We start from the raw sequence: 22,315 nt of genomic DNA on the forward strand, positions 1-22,315 counted from the left end.
CAACAGCCGCTACCATGATACTTCACTAGCTACTATGTTAACCACTTTATCCGCCATTACAGTATATCTACGTCCTCTGAGACTTTATCTAAGCCACGAGTCAGTAGATATACGTCTTGTAGCAGAAGCAGTGCTGTGCAGGATTGGGCTTGCTCCTGTGCACATTTCTGGCACTATCTGATGCAGCTCTAATGAACGGGAACATATGTTTCCTGAGCTAATGAGATTGATTTTTACCATTAAAAATACTTTTATTTTCTCAGTTCATAGTGAAAAATACACTCTGTAGCATTATTTCAGAATCAAATATCTTCACCATAAATTGTGACAGGAGCATAATCTCAGTTTTGTGATAAGCGGTAAGAAGAGCCAAACAAAATTTGTTTTTTTAATCTACAGTAGCACTTTTTATTTTTAAACTGGAAATGGTAAAACTGAGAAACATGCTGCCTCCCCCGAGAACCCTGCGCAGCCTGGCCAATCAGTGCCAGGCAGCGCTGAGGGGTGGATCGGGACTCCCTCTAACGTCACGACGTCTGGCGACGGGGGAAGCCAAACAGGAAATCCCATTCTGAACGGGATTTCCTGTTTGCTCTGCTCAGCGGCTATCATGTAGCTAGCGCTAGGCTAGCTACATGATTTAACAAAACAAAAATACAGCTGCGCCGCCACCCTGGCGCAATCATTAGAACGCCAGGGTGTTTAAATAAGGACATAGCTAAACTGTCAAAACTGCTCTGGTCCATAAGTGAGAAACAAGGTCTGGATATGAAGTGGTTATTTAACATTATTACTACATACTTCACTAGCGGGGCCGCTACTATGTTAATTAACAGTTACCACATAGTAACTATGTTAATTAACATATAAGCGGCCGCGCTACGGAAGTATCATGGTAGCGGCTTTTGTAAGCAACGCCCGTTGTTTAGTTACGCAAGCTACACTGCCACTAGCCGGCGTAGCGTGCATGGAAACCACATTACGTCCCGCTGATTTAATAGCAGGAGGTTGCTTGCGCTTTATCCCTTAATGAATCCACCCCAATTGTTCTTTAAAGGCTCCCCAAGTGAACATCAATAGTGTTCTTTTACTTACTTACAGCCCCCATAGGCTTGTTGGACCCTTGCTGTCCTCATGGTCCTTTTCCTTGTTCTGCGGTTTGGCCCAGTACAGTAGCCAAGTCGCACGTTACTGTGCATGCACTGGGCCGTCGGCGCGCCTCCTAATAGTGCACTGCGCATATGCATTATGTTGATACTCGTAGCTGTGCATGCGCAGAATGCTCATGCCCACGAAAGCGCAATCAAGGAGGTGCAGACCAGCACATGCACAGTAGTGTATTAGACCAAGCAGCGGATTGAGTAAGAGGACCAGGAGGTCCTACAAGCCTACATGGGGCTGGAAGAAGCCCCAGGGAAGTAAAAGAACACTTTTTATGTTCACCTCAGGTATCCTCTAACACTGCAGCATCATATACTGTACATAGGCCTCTAAATACAGACTAGGGACATATGTATACACGAGTGCGAACGAGCGCACGCTCCCGCTGCTGCCCGATAGAGCAATGATTGGTAAATGGGAACAACTGTTTCCAAAGCCAATCAAAGTGGCTGATGAATGAATGATCACTGCTTCAGCCATTTAAAGTACATCCATGCCAATTTATTTTCCATAAACCCCTCAGTCATCCCACCCCAACTTGTGTCCTCACCTCCAAATCCCCCCCACCCCCTTACACCCATGCAATTTCCCATAGTTGTAGTGCCAGAAATCAGTAAGGAGGTCTGACTCTGCACACCACATGTCAAACGGCACGGTGTGAACCAGCCCTAACCTTCTTATTATTCGCTCTCAGCACTTACCACCCAGGGCTTGTCACAGAAGTTGTAGACAGAATGCAGAGAGTTGATGCTGGGCACCCCCGCGTACTGCAGGCCGATCACCAAGCTGCGGAAGTCCCCGTTTCGGGCCATGCTGAAGGCGTGCTGGCGAATCAGGACGAAGTCCGGCTTCAGTGACCTAAAACGACCAATGCGGAGTTAGCGTCTGCTGCGTAATACATTCTGCAAGGTCAGCCCAGTGGGATTCATTAAACCGCTGGCAGGGGCGTCTGGCTTCAGAATGCCAGCAGGAGGTGTTTGGCCTATTTTGTTACCTGCCTCAAATGCTCTGTACCTATAAAAAGATCTGTGCTGTTCCTCCAACCTGATGGGGGAATTATAGGGATATACTGTATCTCTGTGCAAGCAAATAACTGCTAAGACTGCAGGAATAGGAGCAGCTGTGTATATATATGTATTATGGTAGAGAACAGAGGCGCCAAAAGGATAAAAACAATATTTAAAAGTTTTAAAATTATTGCTTAGGAGGCAGTGGTGGACTCACCTCCCACAAGCAGACACAACAACTGTGTATTCACAAAAGGGACATTTATTGGTATACTCCAAATAAGGTTGCAACGCGTTTCGCAGGTCAAACCCGCTTCATCAGGCAATTACAGGAAGGAGCACACAACTGGGGGTAAGAGGCAATACATTTGTACAAATCCTGAACAGACTGCATATCAATAAACATAAATATTTGTATGATGGAATTCACTGGTGTGATTTAAATTAACGGGAAGAGGTGGCTAATTATTGTATTTTGGGGGTGGAGGGGGGGGCGGGGAGAGGGGGGGGGAAAGAGGACGGAGGGCCGGGGGGGGGGGGGGAAATGGGGAAAGAATTGGAGATGGGAAATGGGAGGGGGGGTTTGTTTTAGGGGGAAGAAAGATAGTGGTAATTTTAAGTATTACATCATAGCATTAATATTCATCATTAATATTTATCTGCGACAATCTATCCCACAAAAACCTCAAATCACCTTTAGAAGAGCCCCCAACTTGCGCAACTTACTAGCACCCAGCAAACTTCGTACACAAATATCCAACTCAATTCCAAACGTTGCACACTCCCCGGGCTGTTTTCCATGCAATAATACTAGATGCAAAGCTTGCCCATTTATCAATATCACCACCTCATTCTGCTCCAATGCCACCAAAACAAACTATCCAATTAAACACCCGATTACCTGTACTTCAAGATATATCATATATGTGATCTCCTGCCCGTGTCACCTCCAGTACGTGGGCCGTACCACACAACCGGCACGCAGCCGAATTGGACAACACAAAAGAAACATACTGAAAAACTTTCCCCTTCACAGCGTCTCGAGACACTTCGGCACTCACCATCACAATGACCCCACTTTATTCCGTATAACACTTATAGAATCCATTAACCCACAACAGCACAATGCTTTTGAAATACTGAAAGCGAGAGAAATGTTCTGGATACAAATACTGAGGACTCTCATTCCGGAGGGACTCAACGAACAACTAGAAAAAATTCACTGATCATAACATTCCAATATTATTTTAACTTAGTCGCCTCTTTTATCGGTCTGTGTTATAAGTTCGAGTTTTTATTATCTTTTTTTTATTTATTTTATGTACTATTATATTCCTCTTGGGTTTTTAGCTCATTTTTATAATTGTTTTTGAGCGTATTTATGTTAAGAACGTTATGCTTAGTATTCCAACGTGATCATGTTTTTATCCATACTCTATGTCTTAGTTGGCTAGTCGGAACCTTTTATATTTTTTTATTTGTATTATCAATTTTACTCATTTTTACATGTATATGCGTTTACATTGATAGAGAGTACTGTTGCAATGCAGAGCAAATCGTATGACAATAATTGCATAGAATTGTACAGCCACAATGGTATATACTGTCAGATCAAGTAACCTGAAATGTATTAATATTAAATAGTGGTTCTCTTATTTTGAGCAATGGTTCCGCATTCCAACACGTTCAAATATACGCCACATTCCCATTCCATGCCACCGTACGCATGGCATCATGCTAGTACGCATGCGCCCCTTTTTCATCGCGCATTGACAATATGCAATCCATATACGCCATTACGCGTCAAAATACGCATGTACGCATACGTAATCCTTGACCGCCATTAATAATAATCCATAATCCAAACATTTGCATAGCGCTTTTTTCCCGTCAGACTCAAAGCACTCAAGAGCTGCAGCCACAGGGACGCGCTCGAGAGGCCACCCTGCATTGTTGGGGAGTCTTGCCTTGAATTCCTTATTGGATGGGTACTTGACTTGGCCAGGATTTGAACCCTGGTCTCCCATGTCAAAGGCAGCACCCTTAGCCAGTACACTATCCAGCCACTGCCAATACGCATCAAAATACGCATGTACACATGCGTAATGACGTAACTAAGTGCCCGCCCCACATTCCAATTAGCTAAGGGGAGGAGTTCAACACTATATAAACAGCAGTTCAGTACTACTTGGCCACTGAGGCGCCAGGTGCTATCTGGACATACTGCTGGTAAGTGAATCTTGTTTGATGCTTGTTCATTATGTGTCTTCTATAAATTACTCTGCATGTCTTTCTTAAATACCCAATGTACTATTGCCAGCCCTGAACTCCTTTGCACTATTTCATATAGGCTAACCGCTCCCAATACACATATGTATGGGTAAAAAATATATATATATATGAATTATGATACTGTTTACTGTATGTTATGAAAGTATCTCGCCACATGCTTGAGATTAACGTTTGATTATGTTTATGATTATGTTTATGAATATTAATGCTATGATGTAATACTTAAAATTACCACTATCTTTCTTCCCCCTAAAACAAACCCCCCCTCCCATTTCCCATCTCCAATTCTTTCCCCATTTCCCCCCCCCCCCCCGGCCCTCCGTCCTCTTTCCCCCCCCCTCTCCCCGCCCCCCCTCCACCCCCAAAATACAATAATTAGCCACCTCTTCCCGTTAATTTAAATCACACCAGTGAATTCCATCATACAAATATTTATGTTTATTGATATGCAGTCTGTTCAGGATTTGTACAAATGTATTGCCTCTTACCCCCAGTTGTGTGCTCCTTCCTGTAATTGCCTGATGAAGCGGGTTTGACCTGCGAAACGCGTTGCAACCTTATTTGGAGTATACCAATAAATGTCCCTTTTGTGAATACACAGTTGTTGTGTCTGCTTGTGGGAGGTGAGTCCACCACTGCCTCCTAAGCAATAATTTTAAAACTTTTAAATATTGTTTTTATCCTTTTGGCGCCTCTGTTCTCTACCATAATACTGATTGTATCCACCTTTGGTGGAGGGGGATACCCCTTCTTGTTTTTCAAGCCTACAGAGAGCGACTTCTTATTCCTGAGTGAGGACAGGCTAATCTCCTCACCTGCCTACACAGTGGTTGCCTGGAGGTAACCCTGGTTTGTGAGTATACAATTCATACTCTTTCTAATTATCCAATTACCTTGACATACTACACCATATCGGGCTCTCGGTTCTCTCTTCTTCATATTTGCACTAGCTCGTCTAGGCCTTTCGTATCGTCGAACCGGCAACACGAACTGATAGAAGCCCTACTCTGCTATGGATGCCCTCCTAGATCGGTCTTCACATAGAGACAGCCTGCTGGCCCAGTTCAAACTCAAATCCAACAACATTCAGGACCCAAACCCCATTCCTACAGAGGATACACTTCCTGCTGATAACACCGATCTCAAGCCCACCTTTCAAAAATTGGAAACGGCATTAAGAGATGAATTTTTTAACATAGCTGACATAGCCATGCAAGATACCTATATAGAGGAAAAAATCTCGCCGGATGGCATACGTATAAAAACTCTTACTGCCTTCCCCACGGACACTGTGTTTACAACTGAGTGGTATGCTTACCTCGAATTTTGTACACAGGGCATGATGGAGAGGCTCATAAATAAAAGAAAATCAATCATTCAGGCCTTGCAGCCAGTAATTACTGAATGCCGAAACTTCCTCGCCCTCCATTCCAAAAGCCCCCAATACGGTCCACTCCTATCAAACCTCACTTCACGACTCAGAAAATTTGAAATAGAAACCATTGATATCAAACTTAAAAAACTCAATAGGGACCGCCTGGCTTATGCAGAGCACAGGGAGAGGGAGCGAAAATTGCACCCCCCAACTGCTCCTTTGCCAGGTAGACCACCTGCACATCCACAACCCCGCCCAGTACCACTTATGAGTCTCACCATACCGCCACCCCCCACCAGATATCCACCATACCCACCCCCGCCGTTTTTTCCACCACCACCGGTCCCACCACCAACCAACACACCTAATATCACCCCCACCCCAATTACCAATAATACAACAGCGATAATCACAACTAACAAATTCACGGCTTCCACTCCCCCTCCGAACAGTTTCAATTACAACACAGGACCAACAATAATAGCGAAACCACAACGCCAAAATAAAAAACTAACCATTGCCAACACACACCCCAAACAAAACAAGTCAGTTACCTCGACCCCCCGTACTGGAGGTGACAAACCAGCTACTCGAATACCTCTAATGAATCCAAACTTCAACTTCTCCGGTAAAGATGCCCCATTGTCTTTGTTACCTACAAATTCATCCAAAACAGTTGAACCCAGAATGAGTGACAATCCCTCCCCTACTATACTAGAATCAGAGCACAATTCACCAATCCGACCTTCACAGTTAAGTATATATGACTCCGAACCCACCACTCCCAACCCCTCCGCAAGCGACAGCCCCCGACCAATCCCAATGACCAATCAAGCTCCTACAACCCCTCACATTGAAAATGATAATAGTTCAGAACAGCCAACTACATTCATTCAAACTTCCATTGAAACTTTTTTCCAACCCAACATGAATGGCCCCACCACCCCACACACCACCAACACCAATGCTGATACTACTCTTACATCCTCTTTTTTAGACCTACCTACCACACTATCCCAGAACGTGTTAGCTACCCAACTACCCAGTCCGATAGCGTCTCGGACCATATTCAAACCAAAGAAAAAAAGACCCCTACCCGACTCCGAAAAAGGGGGAAACGCGGGAAAAGAAAAACGAGGAAAACACTAACCACAACCAATCCCACCCCCCCTTCAAAACAAACCAAATGTATATTTAACCTTTCCGATCACTCATTATCCCGCTGCGAAACCACACTGTTGGAAAAAGGATTATCTTTTTGTCCAACCAACCAGTCAAATATGTTTGAGATTTTTTCCGATCTAAATGCCTACATACGAAAACTAACACTCAAACGACATTTTGCTATAAAAAAACTAAATCCGCCCCCTCCCAATGACCCGACAGCCTTAATCATCACCAATGATGATACCATACCAATCTGCACACTATCCCCCTCCGATATTCAGACAGAACAATACATCACTACAAAACTTAAAGGAAGATCAAGATTTTACCCTGTAGCCTCAAAAGGCAACTATATTGACACGTTCTATTCACTAGTACTTAATGACCTACAGAACATACACACTGACAACCCCAACCCGGTATCCAACCTGACCCGCCAACAAAAGATCGCCATTAAGACATTACAGCATAATCATGACCTTACCATCAAACCAGCAGACAAAGGGGGAGGGATTGTCATTCTTAACACAAAGGATTATCTGGAAGAGGCAGAACGCCTTTTGGGTGACACCAAATATTATATTACCCTGGATGTTGATCCCACAATGGAGCTTAACAAAACACTGAAAACCTTCATCAATAATGCCCTATCCAACAACATTATTTCAAAAAATGAAAGAAACTACATCATCAACCCGCATCCCAAAACACCTTTTTTCTACTATCTCCCCAAGATACACAAATCCTTAACCAAACCACCAGGACGCCCCATCATATCCGGTATAAATTCAATGACTAGCAACCTCTCACGTTTTGTAGATCAACATCTACAATCTCATGTACGATCACTAGACTCCTACCTCAGAGACTCCGCACACCTGATAGAACTTCTTAAAGGCATCACCTGGCAAGATAGTTTTGTATGGCTCACCTGCGATGTAACTTCTTTGTACACCAACATTCCACACTCTTATGGTATTTCAGCTATCAAACATTTTCTGTCAACTAATCCCGCTATGCCCTATGATCAACAATCCTTCTTAGTGCAATGTACAGAATTTATCCTACAGAACAACATTTTTTCCTTTTCTGACAAAATCTACCATCAAACCAATGGAACAGCTATGGGTTCGTCGTTCGCCCCATCATATGCAAATTTATCCATGGGACTTCTGGAACTACAAAAATTACAAGCTAATAACCCCTTCACTGACAATATAGTTTTTTATAGACGGTACATAGACGACCTCATCCTGATATGGCAAGGCAACATTGACCGGATCCCCCTCTTTATCAATTATCTCAATTCAAATGCTGCTGGATTACAATTCACTTCACAACATGACCCCATGAATATTGAATACCTGGACCTAACACTGTTCATAGAATCTAACACTATAAAAACCAAAACATACTTCAAACCGGTAGATGCTAACAATTATATACATTTTGAAAGTTTTCACCATCGCCCCTGGACCATTAACACACCATATAGTCAATTTAGAAGGATATACAGAAATTGTACAGACATCTCAGACTACAACACACAATCAGGTTTACTCACTAACAAATTTCTGGCACGAAAATACCCCAAAAAGCTTATCAAGGATGCGAAATTTAAAGCCAAAACAACTCCATCGCACAACCCAACTCAGCTCCTCACTAAGCCACTTAGCGTGGACTGCCCCCGATTCATCACACGATACAATGCCCAACACCCACAGATCCGGTCAATTCTAACGAATAGGTGGGATATTCTACTACAAGACCCTTATCTGCGACAATCTATCCCACAAAAACCTCAAATCACCTTTAGAAGAGCCCCCAACTTGCGCAACTTACTAGCACCCAGCAAACTTCGTACACAAATATCCAACTCAATTCCAAACGTTGCACACTCCCCGGGCTGTTTTCCATGCAATAATACTAGATGCAAAGCTTGCCCATTTATCAATATCACCACCTCATTCTGCTCCAATGCCACCAAAACAAACTATCCAATTAAACACCCGATTACCTGTACTTCAAGATATATCATATATGTGATCTCCTGCCCGTGTCACCTCCAGTACGTGGGCCGTACCACACAACCGGCACGCAGCCGAATTGGACAACACAAAAGAAACATACTGAAAAACTTTCCCCTTCACAGCGTCTCGAGACACTTCGGCACTCACCATCACAATGACCCCACTTTATTCCGTATAACACTTATAGAATCCATTAACCCACAACAGCACAATGCTTTTGAAATACTGAAAGCGAGAGAAATGTTCTGGATACAAATACTGAGGACTCTCATTCCGGAGGGACTCAACGAACAACTAGAAAAAATTCACTGATCATAACATTCCAATATTATTTTAACTTAGTCGCCTCTTTTATCGGTCTGTGTTATAAGTTCGAGTTTTTATTATCTTTTTTTTATTTATTTTATGTACTATTATATTCCTCTTGGGTTTTTAGCTCATTTTTATAATTGTTTTTGAGCGTATTTATGTTAAGAACGTTATGCTTAGTATTCCAACGTGATCATGTTTTTATCCATACTCTATGTCTTAGTTGGCTAGTCGGAACCTTTTATATTTTTTTATTTGTATTATCAATTTTACTCATTTTTACATGTATATGCGTTTACATTGATAGAGAGTACTGTTGCAATGCAGAGCAAATCGTATGACAATAATTGCATAGAATTGTACAGCCACAATGGTATATACTGTCAGATCAAGTAACCTGAAATGTATTAATATTAAATAGTGGTTCTCTTATTTTGAGCAATGGTTCCGCATTCCAACACGTTCAAATATACGCCACATTCCCATTCCATGCCACCGTACGCATGGCATCATGCTAGTACGCATGCGCCCCTTTTTCATCGCGCATTGACAATATGCAATCCATATACGCCATTACGCGTCAAAATACGCATGTACGCATACGTAATCCTTGACCGCCATTAATAATAATCCATAATCCAAACATTTGCATAGCGCTTTTTTCCCGTCAGACTCAAAGCACTCAAGAGCTGCAGCCACAGGGACGCGCTCGAGAGGCCACCCTGCATTGTTGGGGAGTCTTGCCTTGAATTCCTTATTGGATGGGTACTTGACTTGGCCAGGATTTGAACCCTGGTCTCCCATGTCAAAGGCAGCACCCTTAGCCAGTACACTATCCAGCCACTGCCAATACGCATCAAAATACGCATGTACACATGCGTAATGACGTAACTAAGTGCCCGCCCCACATTCCAATTAGCTAAGGGGAGGAGTTCAACACTATATAAACAGCAGTTCAGTACTACTTGGCCACTGAGGCGCCAGGTGCTATCTGGACATACTGCTGGTAAGTGAATCTTGTTTGATGCTTGTTCATTATGTGTCTTCTATAAATTACTCTGCATGTCTTTCTTAAATACCCAATGTACTATTGCCAGCCCTGAACTCCTTTGCACTATTTCATATTGGCTAACCGCTCCCAATACACATATGTATGGGTAAAAAATATATATATATATGAATTATGATACTGTTTACTGTATGTTATGAAAGTATCTCGCCACATGCTTGAGATTAACGTTTGATTATGTTTATGATTATGTTTATGAATATTAATGCTATGATGTAATACTTAAAATTACCACTATCTTTCTTCCCCCTAAAACAAACCCCCCCTCCCATTTCCCATCTCCAATTCTTTCCCCATTTCCCCCCCCCCCCCCCCGGCCCTCCGTCCTCTTTTCCCCCCCCCTCTCCCCGCCCCCCCTCCACCCCCAAAATACAATAATTAGCCACCTCTTCCCGTTAATTTAAATCACACCAGTGAATTCCATCATACAAATATTTATGTTTATTGATATGCAGTCTGTTCAGGATTTGTACAAATGTATTGCCTCTTACCCCCAGTTGTGTGCTCCTTCCTGTAATTGCCTGATGAAGCGGGTTTGACCTGCGAAACGCGTTGCAACCTTATTTGGAGTATACCAATAAATGTCCCTTTTGTGAATACACAGTTGTTGTGTCTGCTTGTGGGAGGTGAGTCCACCACTGCCTCCTAAGCAATAATTTTAAAACTTTTAAATATTGTTTTTATCCTTTTGGCGCCTCTGTTCTCTACCATAATACTGATTGTATCCACCTTTGGTGGAGGGGGATACCCCTTCTTGTTTTTCAAGCCTACAGAGAGCGACTTCTTATTCCTGAGTGAGGACAGGCTAATCTCCTCACCTGCCTACACAGTGGTTGCCTGGAGGTAACCCTGGTTTGTGAGTATACAATTCATACTCTTTCTAATTATCCAATTACCTTGACATACTACACCATATCGGGCTCTCGGTTCTCTCTTCTTCGTGTATATATATAGATGTGTAAACATAGTGCAGCGCATTTCAAGAGAATTGGGCACAGACTGGCATTTGTAACAACAGAATTTATAATAATCAGTTAAAGAGGAACTCCAGTGAAAATAATGTAATACAAAAGTGCTTAACAAAAATTATGTATAAATGATTTAGTCCGTTTTTTCCCATTGTAAAATCTTTCCTCTCTCTGATTTACATTCTGACATTTATCACATGGTGACATTTTTACTGCTGGCAGGTGATATCAGTGGAAGGAGATGCTGCTTGCTTTTTTGGCAGTTGGAAACAGCTGGTATTTCCCACAATACAATGAGGTTCACAGACAGGAAACTGTCAGCACCATGGTCCTGACATCACACTGTGGGAGGGGTTTCCCCACAATATCAGCCAAACAAAGCCCTGATGATCCGTTTGTGAAAAGGAAAAGATTTCTCATGTAAAAGGGGGTATCAGCTACTGATTGGGACGAAGTTCAATTCTTGGTCATGGTTTCTCTTTAAGACAGTAATACTGTACTGTACTAACCAGTACTGTAATTGGCAGATTACCCTCTAGTAGGCAATACAAACACTAATAAATGAAAATCAGTTTGACTATCACAAACTGGAAAAGGTGCCTAGTTTATAATAATTAAAAGAGTAAAATACAGCAGAGGGAGTGCTTACTGCTTAGAACATGGATATCAGAAGGCTTTATTAGCGGAGGGCGCTTTATTCAGCACACAATAAACAGCCTGATTGTCTCTGTGTACAGAGGGCAGGGAGGCTGAGGATATGATTTTAGCACTGGAATGGGACATCTATTAACTTGCAGAAGCTGGAGGTGGCTACCAATTGAGCTGTTAATGTGTGTACAATAAAGCCCTTTGCTGCTGTAATTGAGCATATCCCTATCCTTTTTCTGAGAGCTTCAGAGTTGTGTTTTGTATAGAGGAACCTTAATGACATATAGCAGAATGCAGTGAATTATTCAGGATACCCACTCCATTAAATATCCTGATTTCTGCAGCACTTCCTATAGCTATATATTGCTGTATATTAATATGTAGCCACGCCCTCCCACAGATGTCACAGCCTAGGCTGCTTAGCTATGCAGAATACCCCCCACTACAAGAATTCTGGGAGACCAAACATCTTTTCCATTGACCTTATGCCTGTTACACACCATGCAATTTCCAGTCAGATCGACAGGTCAAATCGATAATGTCCAACAGGTCCGATCTGATTTCAGACTGTTTTTCTAATCGATTTTCCAAACACTTCTGTACAAAATCGATCAGAACAATTATCGGATATCAGTTTGAACCTGTCGGAAATTTTCCATTTGACCTGGTGATCTGACAGGAAATTGCATGGCGTGTACCAGGTATTAGAACTCTCAGGAAATGAACATTCCTCACCTGCCAGTACTAGATTAGCGAATTAGGGGGCTGAGTCACTACACTTATCCCATGATTTATCTCTTCTCAGTTATTTCTCTCCTTATCTATAAAATAACATTTCAGCACTTTCCAAACAAGAACAATGAACAATGGACTTGATTCATTAAGCTGCACTGCTAAAGCAGCGAACCTTAATGTGAAGGAGCGGCCGCTAATGCATGCCTTACTTACAGTTGTAGCGCTCGCTGCTATGTAAGGAGCGTGCCTTACTTGGGAGCGTGCCTTACTTAGATAGGAGTGTGCCTTCCTTAGGAGCGTGCCTTCCTTAGACTGGAGTGTGCCTTGCTTGGGAGCGCGCCTTACTTAGATAGGAGAGTGCCTTCCTTAGGAGCGTGCCTTCCTTAGGAGCGTGCCTTACTTAGATAGGAGTGTGCCTTAGGAGCGTAGAGCGTGCCTTCCTTAGGAGCGTGCCTTACTTAGATAGGAGTGTGCCTTCCTTAGGAGCGTGCCTTACTTGGGAGCGTGCCTTACTTAGATAGGAGTGTGCCTTCCTTAGGAGCGTGCCTTACTTAGATAGGAGTGTGCCTTCCTTAGGAGCGAGCCTTCCTTAGACTGGAGTGTGCCTTGCTTGGGAGCGTGCCTTACTTAGATAGGAGTGTGCCTTCCTTAGGAGCGAGCCTTCCTTAGACTGGAGTGTGCCTTGCTTGGGAGCTCGCCTTACTTAGATAGGAGCGAGCCTTCCTTAGGAGCGTGCCTTCCTTAGGAGCGTGCCTTACTTAGATAGGAGTGTGCCTTCCTTAGGAGCGAGCCTTCCTTAGACTGGAGGGTGCCTTGCTTGGGAGTGCGCCTTACTTAGATAGGAGCGAGCCTTCCTTAGGAGCGTGCCTTCCTTAGGAGCGTGCCTTACTTAGATAGGAGTGTGCCTTCCTTAGGAGCGAGCCTTCCTTAGACTGGAGGGTGCCTTGCTTGGGAGTGCGCCTTACTTAGATAGGAGCGAGCCTTCCTTAGGAGCGTGCCTTCCTTAGGAGCGTGCCTTACTTAGATAGGAGTGTGCCTTCCTTAGGAGCATAGAGCGTGCCTTCCTTAGCAGCGTGCCTTACTTAGATAGGAGTGTGCCTTCCTTAGGAGCGTAGAGCGTGCCTTCCTTAGGAGCGTGCCTTACTTAGATAGGAGCGTGCCTTCCTTAGGAGCGTAGAGCGTGCCTTCCTTAGGAGCGTGCATTACTTAGATAGGATTGTGCCTTCCTTAGACTGGAGTGTGCCTTCCTTGGGAGCGTGCCTTCCTTAGATAGGAGCATGCCTTCCTATACATAGAAACTATGTAAGGCATGCTCCTAAGGAAGGCACACCCCTATCTAAGCCCAATCTCTCAAAATAAATTGCTAGTGATTAACTTACCATTGACCTTACATTTGTCACCTGTTTTTTTGTACTATTGCTATATATTGGTATGTACCCCCCCCCCCCCCCCCCCCACACACACACACCTTTCCAAGAGCACTCTGGGAGATCATGCTGATCCATTAGGCTCCATGGCTGGAAAAAGCATGCAACCAGTGGAGTCAGAACACCTAATCTGCATACCTACTCTGGATCTGTGCCTCACAGGGCATTAGAGGCAAAACACCATCAGAACTGATCTGCATACCTCCGCAACATCTCCAAGATCCGCTCCTACCTGTCCCCTGACACCACTAAACTCCTTATCCACGCCCTTGTCATCTCCCGCCTAGACTACTGCAATTCGCTTTTGTCTGGCCTCCCCTCTAACCATACTGCCCCACTTCAATTGGTAATGAATGCAGCCAGACTGATAAATTCTTCTCACCGCAGCGCCTCTACAACTCCGCTCTGTAAAGCACTACACTGGCTCCCCATCAGCTTTAGGATCAATTTCAAAATCCTGTGCTTGGCCTACAAATCAGTGCACAAGACCTGCCCGACCTACATCTCTGATCTGGTCCACAGGCACATACCAGTTCGCCCTCTCCGATCCTCCAATGACCTGCGCCTAGTCGCACCACGCATAACTCAGTCACATGCACGATTGCAGGACTTCACTAGGGCTACCCCTACTCTCTGGAACTCACTCCCACCAGCCATCAGACTCGCCCCCACCTTTAATACCTTCAAACAAGCTCTCAAGACTCACCTCTTCACGCTCGCATACCCCCCTACACCAGCACCATAATATGTCTGTTAGACCCCCTCTCAAAAGATGCACCTATTGTCTCCACCCCACCCTTTAGATTGTAAGCCTCTGGCAGGGCCCTCCTCCCTAATGTATCCAGCTTGATTATGCAATCTTACTCACAACCACCCCTCTTGTAGACTCGAACAGTCACTATTTTGACCTATGACACTGTATTGTTATCAAATCATTTGCATGATCTTGTTTTGTTGTGAGTTTCCATATATGTTATACCTGTATGTTAACCCATGTATCTATTGTGCAGTGCTGTGTAATATGTTGGCACTTTATAAATACAATAAATAATAATAATAATAATACCTACTCTGGGTCTGTGGCTTGCAGGGCATTAGAGGCAAAACACCATCACAACTGATCTGCATACCTACTCTGGGTCTGTGGCTTGCAGGGCATTAGAGGCAAAACACCTTACAACTGATCTGCATACCTACTCTGGGTCTGTGGCTTGCAGGGCATTAGAGGCAAAACACCATCACAACTCATCTGCATACCTACTCTGGGTCTGTGGCTTTCAGGGCATTAGAGGCCAAACACCATCACAACCGATCTGCATACCTACTCTGGGTCTGTGGCTTGCAGGGCATTAGAGGCAAAACACCATCACAACTGATCTGCATACCTACTCTGGGTCTGTGGCTTGCAGGGCATTAGAGGCAAAACACCATCACAACTGATCTGCATACCTACTCTGGGTCTGTGGCTTTCAGGGCATTAGAGGCAAAACACCATCACAACTAATCTGCATACCTACTCTGGGTCTGTGCCTCGCAGGGCATTAGAGGCAAAACACCATCACAACTAATCTGCATACCTACTAATCTGCATACCTACTCTGGGTCTGTTACTCGCAGGGCATTAGAGGCAAAACACCATCACAACTGATCTGCATACCTACTCTGGGTCTGTGCCTCGCAGGGCATTAGAGGCAAAACACCATCACAACTAATCTGCGTACCTACTCTGGGTCTGTTACTCGCAGGGCATTAGAGGCAAAACACCATCACAACTGACCTGCATACCTACTCTGGGTCTGTGGCTTTCAGGGCATTAGAGGCAAAACACCATTACAACTGATCTGCATACCTACTCTGGGTCTGTTACTCGCAGGGCATTAGAGGCAAAACACCATCACAACTGATCTGCATACCTACTCTGGGTCTGTGGCTTTCAGGGCATTAGAGGCAAAACAGAAAACACCATCACAACAGTCAGATAAGTGGCATTTTGGAAAGTAAGTTGGATACAGAGGCCACCTTATTCCTCTATCCTTAGATTACCTTTAATATCAAAGCAGGAGGATGATCAAATAATCTAGACACAATCATCTGAATTATAAGAGCACGGAATTAAATGTATTCAGCCGTTTAAATCACCTTCTTAACCACAAAGGAATAAATTACCAGTTTCATTACTGTAGTACTGCTATTTCTCCACAGGGAGGCACAGTAGAGTAATCCGCACAATAACAGCAGCAATAATGATATCCATAGGAGTAGTTATTAGAGCTCCCGGTATACATTAGTGACATACAGAGCCAAATTACATCAGCATTCATAAATCCACACGAGTATTTACCTTGTGACTCCCACATGCATATTACAATAATGATATGTATGTGCATAATGGCTCTTGTCAGCTCAGCTCTGGCTGCAGCAATGCGTAGGGTACCCAGGCTGGTCAGACAGGTGTTTCTGCAGAACCTCTGTCTCCCGTACACAGAGGCGCTCAGCGGCGCGCAACACGAAAAAACGAACGCAGTGAGGAGCGGTTTGCGTATTATGATTCTTCTGCATTTTAAAGTGGACCTGACTTCTTTCACAGGACACAAGAAAAACATAGAGAAATGTACCCTGTCCTTATCTTGTGTTTACATTCTTCACTTGATACAATTAAGTAAACATTCTCTGACTGTGCAGACACTTCTGCTAATGAGTCCTGAACTGAAACACTGCTCAGAAATCATTACTGATTTCTGAGCAGGGAAGTTACAGCATCAAAACTTTGTTTTTCTTACCCAAGCCTCATTTTTAGCTGAACAAAAGAAACCTGCATGGGCATTTTCCTACTGATGCTGTGCAAAGCATGATGGGATTTATGATGTTGTTTTCCTTGTGCTGTTTTGGCACAAATTTGATTTTTTAAGTTTGAGTTTGACATTTGAAGCCTAGCGTGTGCATCTGGGAGGGGTGATCAGCACACAGGACTGTTGGAACTGTGTCTCATGCTCCCTGTCTCCTCCTTTCAACCAAAAAGATGGCTGCCCCCATGAAAAAGATGGCTGCCCCCATGAAATCACAAACATTTGCCTGTTCTTTTAAAACAGGGTGGGTAAGAGATTATATTACCTATTTTAATTAACATAACTAATGTAACTTAATGACAGTATGTTTGTTCAGGCTGAAATTCCCCTTTAAGAATGAACCTACAGTCCCAATCTCTTTTGTTTACTGGGAGCTACCTGTCTTTATCCTGCACAAAGAAAAACATCCTAGCAACGTACAGAGCTTAACCGATTTAAGTCCACAGATAGTTAAAACTACGCCGCACTTGTGCCTAAGCTTGATGCGGCATAGTTTTAATGCCGGCGGCTCCCGAGCACGGGATGCAATAGTGCGTCCCCATACAGATCTGTTTTCATTGGCTCCTGACCTCCTGATCTCTGTGAGCCAATCAGTGATCAGGAAGTGAAAAAAAAAACCTGCCTGGGTCCACAAGAACTTAAAGAGGCCCTGTAGTGGCATATAGTAGAATGCAGTAAATTACTCAGGATACCCACTTTTTATGGTAATTTTCCTGGATTCAGCATTAGAAACAATTTCTTTATCTGTACATTGCTATATACTGGTACGTAGCCCCACCCTCCCAGTGATGTCACAGCCTAGGCGTTTGCTTTGGGCAGCGGTTGTGGACAGGACACGGGATGCACCAGTTGCCTAGCAACCTGTTTTTAAACGGGCTTTGTGACTTGTTTTTTTATTCTTATTTTTATGTTATTCTCACTACAGTTCCTCGTTAACTTTTATTTTTCCATTAAAATGCGATGAGATGTTTGAATGTAAGGAACCAGCTAATTGCTTTTGACGGTTTTCCAATCATTTTCAAAACAATCCCAGAAACAAAATGATGAGGTTAAAAGGTTTTCTTGTCTCCTTCACTAGTTAAGTAAGACTGACGTGAAGCTAAATCTGATGCCCACTGTATTCATCGAAAAAGCGAGAGCGGCAGACGTTGTGCGGTGCGTGACGGAGGGGGAGAAGCATGGGAGCGGACAATCCAGAGAGTCTGGGTGTGTCAATGTCTCGCCGACATATTGGGGTCGCCAAACACACACTAGATTCTCATCAAAGGCGGTCTTTAGCACCTACTCAACCGAGAGTACGGATCTACGGACCTTGACTAGTTAAGGACTGCGCTAACTGAAATCTACGCCCTGGTTTGTTGGCCATCTGGCTGCCAGGGCGTAGATTTCAATACACCGACGCCGTGCGTTCTCACCGCTTTCATCGCTCCCGACAATCTCGCCGATGTCTCCCCACCGCAGCACACTCGCTCTGCCGTCTCTAGAGCCCTGTGAGCGGGTCAGGAGCCGACTTCATCCTGTCTATCAACGTAAGCAGCTCCCATTGGCTTACATTAATAGGCAATGAAATCGGCCCCTGACCGGCTCACAGGAACTCTGCCGTCATGGAGACAGCAGAGTGGGTGGCTGAGGTTCCTGGCGTGCGACGTGGACAGTGATTGTGGCGGGTATGTGGATTTAGGATCACTTTAAAGGGAAGCTACAGTAAAAAAAAAAAAACAGTTTAATTCACCTGGGGGCTTCTATCTACCCTCTGCAGCCGCCTTGTGCCTTTTAATGCTGGCCTGGCAGTCCTGTTGATCCTCTGCCTCTAATACTTTCATCCATAGACCCTAAACAAGCATGTGGCATATCAAGTGCTTCTGACATTATTGTCAGATCTGACAAGATTAGCTGCATGTTTGTTTCTGGTGTGATTCAGTCATTTCTCCAGCCAAATAGATCAGCAGGGCTGCCAGGCAACTGGTATTGTTTACAAGGAAATAAATATGGCAGCCTCCATATCACTCTTGTTACCGTTGTCCATTAATGAAGGTCTGTAGCTGAACATTAAATATCTAAATATCTAAATTAAATACAGAGCCCCCTGATGATCCTTTTGAGAAAAGGTAGAGATTTCTCATGTAAAAGGGGGTATCAGCTACTGATTGGGATGAAGTTCAATTCTTGGTCACGGTTTCTCTTTAAGTTGCCTGAAGCTGTCAAATTTTTCCAGCTTCTGAGACCTGCTACCTTGATGACATAATTCCTTTCCTTCTTTGTCCAGCCACTAGGAGGCATTGTTGGTAGACAGGAAAACACAATCTTTGTTACTCCAAACAAGCAGCCCATCATCACTTGCCTACCAACAGCAGCCTCTAGTGGCCACAGTGAGAAGGCTGGCAGCTACTACAGGCCTCAGAGGCTGGAGGAAGCAGATAACTAGAACAAACCTAAGTCAAGTAATTGTTCTTCTGGCTGTCACCAGCGCACCTCTGTGGCGCTATTGAATATTTGAAGTATCTGATAGGAGAGAGATCTGTTGGTTGAGAATTTTTGGTGGACAGTTGCGGGTGAAGGAGAAGGTGACTGAAGACAACGAGGGAGCGATCAGGCCAGAGGGGGCCACAGGTATGTATACATTGCTAAAGGGGCCCCATCTCAGGTACCATTAAGGCTGCACATACAGTACCTCAAAGTAAAAGTACACATTTTTGTTTTTTAGAAGCATATACAGTGTTTCTTATTTATCACTCTGTGTCCATAAACACGACACAAGCTGGCATTGTCCCCCGGGTGAGTAGGAGGCCGCTGCAATTTAAACATCTCTACACTTCGCAAGATGAAAACAAATGACTGCTCACAGCATGCGGACAGCCAGGTTGGTGGGTTGTTTTTACAAAGCTGTTTTTCCTTCATGTAATCTGACAAAAGCAGCAAGGCCATAAACAGAAGCCGGTATCCAGACCAAGCGTGTGTTTAACAGGAAGTGAGCATTTGCCGTTTTGGCATTGACCATATCCTTGAGCCATAAAAACAGGCCGTATGCAAATAGGAGTAGTATTCCATCTGTGGATAAACAAGCCTCTTTCAGGCAGGAAAACAGAGGGATGATTCACCCAAAAATGGAAATTTTAGATCTTGGAGAATAAAATGAGTTATTGATTTCTTCTGTCTTTCAAGGACTCTCGTGGTGAGATATTTGCACTTGAGTTCCCAGGTCTACCCACTTGACAAAGCCAACGTCAAGAGTTCTCAATCTTATTGCTTCCATTGTCACCGTGGAGACATGAGCTTCCTAGTTACGGAGAGCTTAGCGACGCCTCCTGCAATCACGCCACAAAGCAATCTGATCAACTGAAAGGTCCAATTGTGGCTTTGTCTGATTTTTTTTCTTCAACTCAACCCCCCCCACTCTATTTTGCTGTCACCTCCCGCACAGACTTCTGGAGAGGTGTAACCACTGGGGGACAAGACTTGAAGCCGTGACTGGCTCCCGCTTCTCACTTTTCCGCCCTTAAATATGAAGTCACAGTAGGTGGTGCAGTGGTCACACTAGCTATGGGTGACGGAGTCATGTTGGTCACACTTTTGTGGTAGGAAATGATGGTGGACACAATTATTGCATGACCTCTAGCAAATAGGCCTCCAGGCTGTAAGTGGGACCATAAGGGGGATGAAGAAAAAGGAGGAATGACCATTGAGAAACCCATGGAAGTTTCTCTGGAAGGCCAGATAACTGTATCAACAAACAAGTCTTCTGGAAAGGGAGCATAAGGGGCCAAACCTTCCACTACGTACTGCTACATCCTGCTGTTCTATATTAAAGGTAACATGGTTCAGACTTCTACTTACACTCGCACATGCCATGCTCTATGGGACTAGTCATAGCAAACACTCCCACGCAACCCCACTCTAGCATTCTGACGGGAGGGACATGACCCAGGCTTATACTAGCCCCCACTCTTGCATTCTGATGGGACAGGGATGACACAGGTTACCACTAATCCACTCTTGCATTCTGATGGGAGGAGTCATGATGCTGGCTTAAACTCACCCTCTCTCTTGCATTCTGACAGGTGGGGTCATGACACAGGCTTCCACTCACCCCCACTGTTGCATTCTCATGGGACGGGCATGACGCAGGCTTCCACTTACCCTCACTCTTGAATTCTGATGGGAGGCAGGATGACACAGGCTTATACTCACCCCCACTGTTGCATTCTGATTGGAGGGGTCATGATGCAGGCTTATACTCACCCTTACTCTTGCATTCTGATGGGAGGGGCATGACGCAGGCTTATACACACCCTCAATCTTGCATTCTGATGGGAGGGGCATGACGCAGGCTTTTACTCACCTTCACTCTTGCATTCTGATGGGAGGGGTCATTACGTAGGCTTATACTCACCCTCACTCTTGCATTCTGATGGGAGGGGTATGACGCAGGCTTATACACATCCTCACTCTTGCATTCTGATGGGAGGGGTATGACGCAGGCTTTTACTCACCCTCACTCTTGCATTGTGATGGGAGGGGTCATTACGTAGGCTTATACTCACCCTCACTCTTGCATTCTGACGGGAGGGGTATGACGCAGGCTTATACTCACACCCCTCTTGTAATTCGGTTGGGAGGGGTCATGACGCAGGCTTTTACTCACCCTCACTCTTGCATTCCGATGGGAGGGGTCATTACGTAGGCTTATACTCACCCTCACTCTTGCATTCTGATGGGAGGGGCATGACGCAGGCTTATACTCACACCCCTCTTGTAATTCGGTTAGGGAGGGGTCATGACGCAGGCTTTTACTCACCCTCACTCTTGCATTCTAATGGGAGGGGCATGACACAGGCTTCCACTTACTCCCACTCTTGCATTCTGATGGGAGCGGTCATGTCGCAGGCTTATACTCACCCCGACTCTTGCATTCTGATGGGAGGGGCATAACGAAAGGCTTATACTCACCCTCATTCTTGCATTCTGATGGGAGGGGCATGATGCAGGCTTTTACTCACCCTCACTCTTGCATTCTAATGGGAGGGGCATGACACAGGCTTCCACTCACTCCCACTCTTGCATTCTGATGGGAGCGGTCATGTCGCAGGCTTATACTCACCCCGACTCTTGCATTCTGATGGGAGGGGCATAACGAAAGGCTTATACTCACCCTCATTCTTGCATTCTGATGGGAGGGGCATGACGCAGACTTATACTCACCCCCCATCTTGCATTCTGATGGGAGGGGCATTACGAAAGGCTTATACTCACCCCCACTCTTGCACTCTGATGCAAGGGGCAT

General features: G+C 44.5%; 1 protein-coding gene across 1 annotated transcript in view; it reads right to left on the reverse strand.

The window, feature by feature from the left end:
* The window catches only part of SYN1 (synapsin I), a 286,198-nt gene that overhangs the window by 170,019 nt on the left and 93,864 nt on the right, over positions 1-22,315 (reverse strand). Inside the window, exon 4 of the mRNA XM_068248678.1 lies at positions 1,863-2,019. Coding sequence (XP_068104779.1) covers positions 1,863-2,019 — 157 coding nt within the window. The remainder of the gene's footprint in view (positions 1-1,862; positions 2,020-22,315) is intronic.

The sequence above is a fragment of the Hyperolius riggenbachi genome, chromosome 8 (assembly GCF_040937935.1).
Source record: "Hyperolius riggenbachi isolate aHypRig1 chromosome 8, aHypRig1.pri, whole genome shotgun sequence".
Classification (NCBI taxonomy): domain Eukaryota; kingdom Metazoa; phylum Chordata; class Amphibia; order Anura; family Hyperoliidae; genus Hyperolius; species Hyperolius riggenbachi.